The 11,415-nt window shown below is 47.5% G+C and overlaps 1 protein-coding gene across 1 annotated transcript in view; it reads left to right on the plus strand.

The window, feature by feature from the left end:
* Positions 1-1,312: 1,312 nt before the first annotated feature.
* CD9 (CD9 molecule) overlaps positions 1,313-11,415 on the plus strand; it is a 20,785-nt gene continuing 10,682 nt past the window's right edge. Inside the window, exons 1-4 of the mRNA XM_017823918.1 lie at positions 1,313-1,499; positions 2,920-2,926; positions 6,121-6,126; positions 7,304-7,366. Of these exons, the coding sequence (XP_017679407.1) occupies positions 1,434-1,499; positions 2,920-2,926; positions 6,121-6,126; positions 7,304-7,366 (142 nt within the window). The 5' untranslated portion in view covers positions 1,313-1,433. The remainder of the gene's footprint in view (positions 1,500-2,919; positions 2,927-6,120; positions 6,127-7,303; positions 7,367-11,415) is intronic.

The following is an 11,415-nucleotide window of genomic DNA, read 5'->3' on the forward strand; positions in this document are numbered from 1 at the left end:
CAACAGCTGCCCAAGTCAATGTCTCTCCCTCACTGTATCACCTCTGGAATGTGCTCTGTCTTATCATTTATTTTGGCAACAATAACTCCAACATGTTTTTACTTGCATTTCAGTAAGGCTTCTCTGTTCTTATTGTTCTGCTGGGGGGGAGGGGGTGTTGGCTCTCAGTACCTGTTGAATTTCTAGTCCCACTGTATTAAAGATAAATTAAGGTACAAGCCCTCGGCCTTCATTCCTGAGCTAACAGGATCAGAAGTTGGGTGCTGAACTCCCAGTTAAAATTAAAGGAAAATTCTTAGCTGAAATTCAACATGTTTATTCTCACAACTGGGGTGACCTAAGGGCACGTGCACAACCAGTTAGCATGGATCTCTTGGCAGGCTGAAACTTATCCCACCTTATTTTCCTAAAGTGCACGTTTATAACTTTATACAGACATATTTGAAAGATTAAAGGAGTTAAACCATGCTGTAAGTTTACCTGGTATGAGAAAATACCCATTTCAGCCAGACTGATGCATTTAAGTTAAATTAAACATCCAGAAGAGAGCCACAAAGATGATGAGGGGTCTGGAGCATCTCTCTTAGGAGGAGAGACTCTGGGAGCTGGGGCTGAGAAGACTGAGGGGAGATCTCATTAATGCATATAAATATATCAAAGGCAGGTGCCAGGAGGATGGTGCCAGGCTCTTTTCAGTGTGCCCAGCGACAGGATGACGAGCAATGACCATAAACTGAAACACAGGAAGTTTCATCTCCCCACCAGGAAGAACTTATTTACACTGAGGGTGGCCGAGCACTGAACAGCTGCCCAGGGCAAACGTGGAGTCTCCCTCGCTGGAGACATTCCAAACCCCCTGGACGCGTTCCCGCCTCACCTGCTCCAGGTGCCCCTGCCTTGGCAGGGAGTTGGGACTGGGTGATCCTCAGAGGTCCCTCCCAACCCTAACCAGTCTGTGATTCTGTGTTCTATGCAAGAGCAGGGGGGAGTTGGGTGGGGAAGGGGTGTTTGGTTGGATATTAGGACTAAGTTCTTCCTCCAGAGGTGGTCGGGCACTGGAACGGCCCCAAGCCTGGCCGAGCTCAAGGAGCGCCCTCAGGCACACGGTGGGACTGCTGGTGCTGTGCTGCGCAGGGCCAGGAGCCGGGCTTTGATGATCCCTGCGGGTCCCTGCCAGCTCAGGGCGTTCCATGACTCCCTGAGAGCGCCGGCCCTCGCTCAGCTCCCCGTCCCAGCGCAGCGTCCCCGATCCCGCCCGGCGGGCCCGGCGGGGCGGAGCGGGCCGGGCGGGCGGCAGGTGCGGGGCGGCGGCCGGGGCGGCCCCGGGGGCGGGCGGAGGGGAGTCCCCGGAGGATCCTGGGCACAGCCGGATTTAAGGAGCGGCGCCGGACCGAGGGAGCCTCGCCCCGACCGTGTCTGTAGGAGCCGCCACCATGCCCGTCAAAGGAGGCACCAAGTGCATCAAGTACCTGCTCTTCGGCTTCAACTTCATCTTCTGGGTGAGGCACCGGGGGCCGCGCCCGCCTCGCTGCCCGGCAGGGAGCCCGCGGGGCGGGGGGGGGGGGCGGTATTTTGCGTGGTTTTTCTTGCTTGTTTTTGCCGTCTTCCCTACTTTTAGCCGCCCGGCAGGAGAGGGGGGTGCCCGGGTGCTCCCCCCTTTATTTATGGGTTTTTTTTCCCGTAGGACCGCGGTTATCACAGGGCGGTCTGTGTGTCCTGCCGGGCGGGGAGGGGGTGCTGGGGCTGCGGGCAGCTCCCCCCCAGCGGTGCCGGAGGGGGAGATACGGCCTTCTCCCAGAAAATCCCTGCAAGTCCTGCTCCTCGGTGGCTTTCCCGGTGCCGGGGCTGTTCCCGGGGGGAGCTGTTTGTGGTTGTCCTGTGTGTGTGAACTCCTGGTGGGAGCCTCGGTCAAAACCGCGGCTTCCCTTCGCGAAGGGAGCCCTGAACTCGTCCTGATCTGTCGAAGCACAGCCGCCAGCACAGGATGAGACTGTGTTCTGTAGTTTTTGCCTCTCTCTTGCCCTGCCTGTCTCTAGTTGGCCGAGCGGTCTCACAAAGCACGGCTGAGCTGAGGGTCGTGGCTGTTCCCAAGCTCTCGGGCAGTGGGCATCTCAGTTTAGGCTTGTCTGCTCCTTGGAAAAGTACGAAGGCAGCGCAGGACAGCTGCCTGTGTGCCCGATGGATAGGTGTGGAGGGTCAGGTTCAACGTACAGATTTTCCTAGGGTTTTTTTGCCACAGTGGAGAAGTGCGTGTGCGACCCTCCGATGTGGAGGAATTAAGTTGGAGCTGCGGAAAGAAGCCCCTTCTGGAGCCAATTTTACAGCATTGCACGTGGGATGAGTGGAAGACGCAACGGTAAATGGATAAAATACTCGTGATGTTTCAAGTTAAAGCGTGGCTTTCAGCAAAGCTGAGAAAACGGAGAGGGAAGTTGTGCAAAAGCAGTTGACACAGGAAAGCACAGTATTGCCACCCGAGATTCCTCAGGAGAGTGAGCAAGGGTGTCCCCTCTGGAGGGTTGTAGCTGACGAGAAGAAAAAGCCAAAAAAAAAAAGCACTGGCTGAGACGTCTGGATCAGTGAGCTTCTAAAGGTCATGTTGAAACAGACTGGTTTGCTCTATGGTTGGCCTTTTTGTTTGTTTGTTTGTTTTAAAAGCTACAGAGTTTCTACAAATTATTTTATAGGACAAAAGTGCTTGTGGTTGCTGCAAAGAAGCTCTTGACATGAGCATCCTCACCTTGTTCTCTGGGGCCCAGGGCTGAGAATAAAGAGCATGGTTTTGTTTGGCTCCGGAGGTACCTGTTGCTTGGGAGTGTCGTGGTAATAAAGCTCTTAAGCTTTACTTGCACCTTTGAGTGCTCAGTAAGCATGGCTGCAGGATTGACCTGCTAACACGGTGGAGGGAAGGAAGAGTAGCTGGCAGAACCCAGGTAGGATGTGGGAGAAAAAGAAGAGTGAGGGGAAAAAAAAAAATTAAAGGGAGAGTAATGCATCTTGAATATGCCAGCAAGTGTCTGGAAGCTCCAAGAGGCAGTAAAATGCAAACAGCTTGGGTTAGCCCAGAGGTAGGTGTGTGTTTGACCAGCTGGAGTAGTCCTTGGCTCTTGGGAGTCACCATGTGTCATTGTGCCCTGCTGAAAGTGTTGAGGGGGAGTTTAGAGCACAGTGTCCTCTATGGAAGAATAAAGTAGCAGTATCAGGCCTGTTAGGCCTCAGTGAACAGCATACAGGGAGAGGTGTCCTGGGGCTGGCAGCAATAGAGGGAAACCACTCTAATAAGAAAGGCAGCTTTTAACGTTTCCTACAGCCTTGGAGATTTGAAAAGTCTGTGGAGTAAAGGAAGTAAATTGAACAGAAGTGTGGTACCAGAGTGCAATTCTCTACTCACTTTTAAAAAATAAGTTTAAAAAATAAGTTCACCCCCCTAAAAGGGCACGTGAGAGATTTAAAAAGCCTGCAGCAAACCTGCAGGTATCTGTGGATTGCATGTTGGGTGGCATGTGTTTGTATCCATCAGAGGCTTGAGGGAGGGTGAGAGGAAGCATAAAGGCTGAAACAACTTGGTATAGGAGGTTATTAAAACAAAAATTGGGGAACTGCCAAAGTTGAAGCTGTATTGAAAAGAAGGAAGTAAAGGTTCATAAATGCTGGTGGGTCAAATACAAAAGATCAATAATGTTAGCCAGAGGAAAGGTTTAGGAATAATTACAAAAGTAAACCCAACTAATAATCCCTCTTCAGACACATTAGGACCAGGGAGCTTCCTAGGGGGTCCTTAAGAACAGGCAGTAATAGGTCTGAGTGTTAGAATCTCGTTAGTGTCATTTTGCAGGACTTCATTTTACTGGGGGAGATCTTATTGAAGTTCTGTGCCATAATGTGTGTCTGACTCTGAGTCCTGCACGGGCTTGAACTGGCTCCTTGATGCAGAGGAGAAGAAACAGCAGCAAATGCTGGTTATCAACTCTCCTGGGTCGCACAATAGTTACTTCAGAACTATAAATGCATTGCAGTTGGGTAACCCTCCCTGCTCACCATCCATCTCAGTGCTGGAGGGCTGGAATGCGATGAATTTGAGGCTGGGTTTTTGCTTTATGCTGTTCTGGGATACATGAAGAGTGGCACACATGGTACATCTGGAATAGGCAGAGAAGATTCTTCAAAAAGAAGCACCCTAGAGTTCTCAACTAGGTGGTTCGGGGCAGATGCTACCACAGAGCAATGAAGTCTTGGGAGAAAAGGATCTGTGATGGCTTCACAAAAGCACCAGGCGGGTGCTCAGCACCAACACAGCAAAACCAGCTTCAGAAGTGAAGGTCCCAGAGAAGAGGGAAGATTGGCCTAAAGCTGCATGAATCCATGGCATGCTGGTGTCCTGTGAGCTGCTCTGGTCTTCTGCCTACCTTGGGAGGATCACAGTGGAGCTTGGTGATGTTTGGGAAAGGAAGAGAAGGGTTTCTGCCATCAGAAACTGGAAGTCAATTGGGATTTTTCAGCCTGGAAACAGATGAGGGAAATGTGCTAGAGGTCTGTAGGATCCTGGTTGTCCAGGTAACAGGTGGGGCCTGACTGTATTGGAAGAGCCAGTGAGCAAGAACTGTGGGATATTAAGCCTATAAAGGGGTCACTTTTGGAAGAAAAGTGTTTTGACTGTGGGAACAGCAGTGGTGTTTTCTCCACAGCAGATGCTGTGGAGAAGTAGATAGGTGAAGGGTACCTGGCTCACATGGGGTCCAACCTTTCATTAATTTTTCTTCTTTCAAGGTGCTGTCTTGTGTTTTTGCACAACCTTGAAGTGCTGAACATGTAAACCAGGAGGTTAGTCCTGGGAAATGCTGCTGTCCGCCCTGTTCTGATAACCTTTTCTGAGGAGCACCCTGTAGGATGTTGTGCTTGGATCTGGTGATAACTGATCTGATGGCCTTTCTCCAGCTAGGAAGGCTGGAAACTACCATGGTGTTCAGTGAAACTTTTGGGACTTCAGAGCTTGGGTTGAAGTCTTACTTGTAACCTGAGTGGAAAGTGGGGAGAGACCAGTGGATGTTTGCTATGAGTGCTTCTGAAGTTGGGTTAAGCACTACACTTGTGGAGAATGGGTTTTACTTTTGTGTTTGAATAGCTCAGTAAGTTGGGTGATTCAGACCCCTCTGGAGGGGTGGGAATGAGGGCTGGCTGTGTTTTCCCTTTGGATCAAGTGTTGCTGCAAGCACCAGGCTCCTTGCTGGTGTTGTCCCACCCGGGTTTGCAAACAGCTCTGCTGCCTTGGCACGGCTGGTGCTGGCCCTGGTGTCCCTGGCATTCTGCTCTGTAATGAAACTTGTACCAGTTCAGGTCTTCAGAAGTTTGGCATTGATTTGGGGTGGGGGAGGGAGGTGACGAAGCTGATACTTAAAAGAAAAGACTTTTTTTCCCACCAGGCTGGTTTGAGCTTGGCAAGAAGTCAGTGGAAGCAACACATTATGTGCCTTAAACCCAAGCAGTGGAGTGGTCTTAGCAAAGCTAGCTTTGAACAGCCTTAGTGTGAGCAGTGCTTGATTAGCTGGAGTTGTGCAACAGTGACTGCTTCTAGCTGAACACCCTTAACTCCCGAGGTTTGCTCAGGCTTGTTGACCCGGGTGACAAAGCCTTTTCCGAGGAAAACTGTGGGTTCCTGGGCAACTCGGCGCATGCCGGGCAAGCGCCTGCGTGTTCTCCCACTGCTGTGGAGCAAAAAGCAAGGGCTTGCATCTTTAAAATTAAGTGCTGGAGTTTCCCCTTGTGAGTTTTGTGGCACACAAAGACATCAGCTGCTAATATTTATAATGAAATGTGTTTTAGGCACAGAAGTGCTGTAGCATACAGTCAGAGTTCAGGTTGAGGTTTTGAGCAAGTCATTTACTTGCTTTACACTATTAGGCAAATGCCTTGTCCTGGCTCCCTGCTCTCCAGAGTGTTTTATGAGCAAATGCATTTGTCTGTGGTAGCGCCTGCTAAAGAAGGATGAGCAAAATTAGGCCTGGAGAGCTCTTTTCTTTCTGTGACTTGAAGATAGGTGTGACTTCATTCTGAACCGTAATCTCAGCTGGTCGCAATTCAAAGGGTCTTTCCTGCTCCAGTGGAGCAGAGGACTTGCAGGATGGACAGGTAAATATGCATGTTTGTATGCATATATGCAGGCACATACAGGAGGGACAGAAGTTAGTTGCTTTAGCTTGCTCTAATCTGACTGATTTAGTATGAATCAAAATGCTGCTTGGGCTCAGTTCAATGTATTCTGACTCCAGTTAAGTGCTGTGAAGTCAGGACAGAGTTGGACTGTGTTGCCTTGAGAAACCTGATGTGAATCTACTTGTCCTTAGAGTTCTAGCAGACCTAGCTCCTATTTGCAATTCAAATTGCAAATATAGTAGGCTGGCTTCTGAATAGGAACTTGTATGAAATGGGCACTAGTCTTGGCAGTGGTTCAGGAATTCTGTAATGCTGCTCCTACTGTACTGGAGCACCATTTTATTGCAATAAATGCTGTGACATTAACACAGGCCACAACATTCTTGAAACTAGCTAAGCAGAAAGAAAATACTTCCTTTCCTATCCTTTTTTTTTCCCAAAGAAGTTTGCAAATAGCTGCAGTTTCTTGTGTAACTGCAGCACTCATTGCACATCTGTTAGGGAAGCCTTTTTTTTTTTTTCCTAAAGAAGTTTGAAAACCTGTGCTGTTGTGGATAACATTAATCCTGTAATAGAGGGATGAGAGTGACGATTAGCCTCATCTGTACTTACTGTTTATGGGGTTTTATTTATAGAGGACAGAAAAAGACAGTTCATTACTACTCAGTGTTCTCAATTTCTTTGCCTGCTGCTTTGCGGTGTTACAGGTCTGGTCCTGGCTTTGTTAGTTGAGTCTTTACACAGTGAGAAAGAAAGAAGTTGCTTGTCTGTTTTATGCAGAGTCAAATCTTTAACTAAAAGTTTAAGTGTCTATGAAGTGAAGATGGTGGCTTTTTCAGTGTACTCTTGGCATACCTTGGGGAAAACCTACGTACGGAGCAGTCGTGTAGAGCCCGACATACCTTCCTGCTTCCAGAAACAAAAATCAGTAAGTGATTGCATCTGTTGGATGCAATGCTTAGCTGACAGCACTGAATGTAGTCTTCATCTTTGACTGACTTCTGTATTTCCACAGTCACTTACTTTCTGCTGGAGGTAATGCCATGAGCTTGGTACAGGTTGTAGGTGAGCTTGGCTTGAACGTGCTAAAATAGCAGAAACCCACAGTTTCATGTACAAAGGCTTTTTCTACAGACTTTGAGGCACATATCAGGAGTTCTTGCAGTGTCTCATTTCTTCCCTGTCCCTGCCCTCCACCCTGTGGAAGTGGAGGAAGGTCTGTGGTAGTAAACTGCTGGATGCTGAGGGAGGGTGTCCCCCTCCTAAAGCTTTGTCTGCCAGCTCTAAGGATTTGATAACTGCTTGGATCTTGAGCTTGAGAGGTGGTTCCCCCTGTGGAAAGATAAGATGCTGTAAGGTGTCTGTAGTAAGTGGGGTACTTGTCTTGGGATTGTTCTTTCTCAGAATGGGTCAAGGTGAAAAGGGACTAAACAAAATGGTCCTTGTAAAATAGTGGTTAAATCCAAAAGAAACTTTCCAGCTTCCCAAAGTAGTGTCACGCATTGTGCTACTATGGGATATGTTAACGAAATTGGACTTTATGTTTTGGAAAGCTCAAGTTTTTAACCTGTGTTTACACCAGCACCATTAAATCTAATTGTTCCCTGTGCAAGCCTTCTGCTGGGAAACCATATCTGTGAAACCTCAGGTGTTGGGAAGGGAGGAGTGGAATGCAGTGGGAATTGCTTGATAGTATTCTGTGCTGAGGAATAGTCAAGTTCATGTTCAAGTTAGCCAAGGATGGTGAGGGGAGGAAGGCAGAGTGTTCCGTGTGGCTCCTGCCTCCAGGATGGACAGGTTGTTTCTCATCTCAGGTGTATCCTGACTGTGATCCTTTGTCAGTTGTGTCCTGGCACATGGAAGGCTAAAAGAAAGTATTATCAGAGATAAATACTGGGACACACCCTTAGATACACCAGAGGCAAAATCATGTCCTTGTCAAGGAGGAGGAGGGCAGAGCAGTGGAAAGGGCTGACTTTGGAGAAAGCACTTGTTGGTGTGGGATGGGAGGAGGGAATTCTTTCACAGCAGGGCTGTGTAAGATAGGAAGGCAGACCAAAAAAAGCTGTTTTTCCTATTGCAACAGGCAGAAAGAATTGTACAGGAGTGAGCTTTTGAGACAAGAGGAGTATGTTAGCATGTGATGCAAAAAAACCCAGAAACCCGCATAGAACTGAATAGGAACGACCAGATAGTTCTATCCTTTTTTAGCACATGTCCATTGCAGCCACAGAATGGGCAAGTGGAGCAGAAATGAGCTGGGAGCTGTGATTGGTGGCTGGGGAAAAGCAAGGAAGGCTCATCAGCTTGAGCAGGGAAGTCAGTAGCATGATGTTACTGGAAAATCACTGCCATAAACTTTCCAATACCGGGATTGAGTAGTACCCCTTTAACTTCACATTTTGATCAGATTGGAGAAAAAAAAACCAACCTCTCTTCTAAGCTTCTTTTTCTATAATTGTCACTACAGAAACATACTACCTTACATGTCTGATAAGCACACAAACCTGCTTTTAACTTTGTGTGTGCAAAACTAAGAGACCAACTTCAGGAATACAGAGTGCTATTCTTTTTCTGTTAAATTTCTTTTCCAGCACAGGATAGATCTACTTAGAAACACTCCCTGTTGCTCAACTCCTATGACAAAACAGGTCTGTTAGATGGCAAAACGCTTGGATTTCCAAAAAAGCCCCAACAGCTAGGTTTGCAGGGGATCTGCTTCCATGCAGCTAAGGGGAGGGGACTTGCACCCCTTTCCCAGGGAGGAAAAACACAGCTGCCAAACCTGCTGGCACAGCACTGGGGAGCACAGAAGTGCCTGTGCATCAGCCTCTGCTGTGCCAGAGTGGTCAGAGGTTCTGCCAAGTGCCCACAGGACTGTGCCTGCCTCGTCCTCGGAGGCTGGTGTTGGTGTGTCCTTGTTTCTCCTTGTTTTGATGGAAATTTGAAGCTTCGAGTTACTTGCCTTCTGCTTTAAAACTGCCTTTTTTAGTTCAGTGGTCAGTGTGGGTAGGAAGAGCACAAACTTGAGAACACAAGCCTGCTTTCCTTAAGAAACTGGGACAAAAAGTTGCTTATTATTGAAAGAAGGAGCTGCATTTTATTTCTAGTCCAACATGGAGAGAATTACCACTTTATTTAATTCTACCAGTTTCTCAGTGCTGTGGAGTAGTTCACTGGCCTGGTGTTATCACTGTTCTGTGATCCCTTGTCTCTTGCCTTCTTGGCATCTTCTTAACCTTTCCACAGAGTGGCTGCTCTTCCAAGGAGAAAACATGCCGCCACTTAACTCTGGGTGGTGGTGAGGGAGGGTGAAGTTCTGTTTTTTGAGAGGAGCTGTATTGGGTACACCATCTCTCCCTAATCTGAACCGACCAGTTTGTTTCTGAGGAGGTCATAAACTAAGCCTTCTCCTTTGCTTGCAGTTTTAAGGTTATCTGTGTGGTTGTGGTATGGCTTAAAGTTTCTTCACAATTTGAATATTCTGGCCTTAAAGGTCTGCTGGGGGATCAGCCCTGGGTTTTAGTCCTTTTCTGTGCCCTGCTCTGTTTGCAGTGTTCTCTACTCAAAATACTGAGTCTTGTCAAGCCACAAATACTTGTAGGTGGGTGAGAACAGCTGGGTGTGCTCAGGCTTATGTCTTTGCAGTTCATGAGTTCTAGCAAAACAAGCCGAAGCTGTAGGTTTCTTCTAATGATGCGGGTCTGGATCCCTATAAAAGCTGAAGACTGTTCAGTGACCCAGCAGTGAGTCTCAGTGTTGTTAAATACTGGATGCCTTAACTGTAGGCTAGAAGCTGTTCATGAATTTTTTTCCATCACTAAGCTCTTCTGGTTTTTGAGCTGAGGCACTGAGGTGAGGTGAGATTGCAAAGGCTTTTTGAAATGATGCTGTAGCAAGGAGTGCAGGTAGAGCAGCAACCCTTCTCCCTGCCAGTCCCCATGTTGCACCTCTCCCTCCCCTCAGGGTGCTGCTGTGGCACAATAAATGGAAATAATAACCCTGCTGTGACATGGTGTGTTGTACCAAGGTTCTTCAGCATAACTTAATGTTGTCAGTGTAGCCCTCACAAGGCAGGCAGGCAGGCAGGCAGGAGGTATGTGCAGGTGTGCTTTGTGAGCAAGCACCTGGGACACCAACAAAGTGCCTTTTGCGTGGGTCTGGAAATCTCCACTTGGGTTTGGCTCTTCTTTTGTTGTGTATCACTTGATCTGTTTTCCCTGCAGCTCCTCTTTGAGGCAGGCTTGGGACTCGGGTGCCTGCCATACAAGAAATGCTGGTTTTCTTGGCACTGCTGCTTTCCTTTGCTGATACCTGAATCCTTTGCACTTCAGCTGGGATGTTTCCTGCTGGGAAGCTACAAGGGATATCCTTTCCCTTAAACCCCTCTTAGCTCCATTCTCTGCCCTGTGTGAATCTTCAGAGCTGTCCCTATTTTTGAAGGGCACACCTCAGAGTTAGGGGAGACACCAGTGGGCTTGGTGTGGAAGGGATGTATCCACTGGTGCTTTCTGTGGGAATGCTGTCCATAATCCCACTGAAAGTTGACATTAATAAATGCTTTCCAGTTTCTTGGAAGCAAAACAAGAATGTTGTTTCCCTCTAGAAGGGACTTCTTATCAGAGATAAGGCTTTGTTGGGTTTTTTTTTGCTTTTCATGCATTCTTTGCCTGACCAAAGCACCAGAATTTATGAACTTATTGCTCACTTTTAAGTTTAAATTTTTAATGTCTGCTGTGATGTTTGGGGTTTCTGTCCTCATCTCACTTTTGTAGAGGTTATTTCGGTAGTTAAGTGGCCCTCAAAGGAAGAGCTGAGAAGCATGCTTTCCAGCTTTCTAGTTTGTCCTGGTTTTTTGGGGGGTTTTTTGTGGTTTTTTTTTTTTTTACATGCAAGACAACCCCATGTTTTTCTTTTCAAGGGAGGATTCAGTCTGTTCGCAGTAAGCTGTCAGTGTTTGCCTTACCAGAGTGCAACGCTCTCTTTCTTGCAACACCCTTCTGATGCCTTCTGCAAGATGTTTCATCCAAAAGCTAATTTATTCGCAAAATGACTTGCTGCAGACACAGGCACCAATGTTAAGAGGAACCTGGAGGCATGCAGCAAAGATAATAATGAAATAAAACTGAATATTACCTAAAATTAGGTTGTTTTGCTCTACATCAGCAATGTTGCTGCTTCAGCAGCCAGTATTTTTTTCCTCTCGGTGTGGTGACTTAATGGGTTGGTTTTATCCTGTTTTGCAAGGAAGACACCTTGCATTTC

The sequence above is a fragment of the Lepidothrix coronata genome, unplaced genomic scaffold (genome assembly GCF_001604755.1).
Source record: "Lepidothrix coronata isolate B3197 unplaced genomic scaffold, Lepidothrix_coronata-1.0 Scaffold107, whole genome shotgun sequence".
NCBI lineage: Eukaryota > Metazoa > Chordata > Aves > Passeriformes > Pipridae > Lepidothrix > Lepidothrix coronata.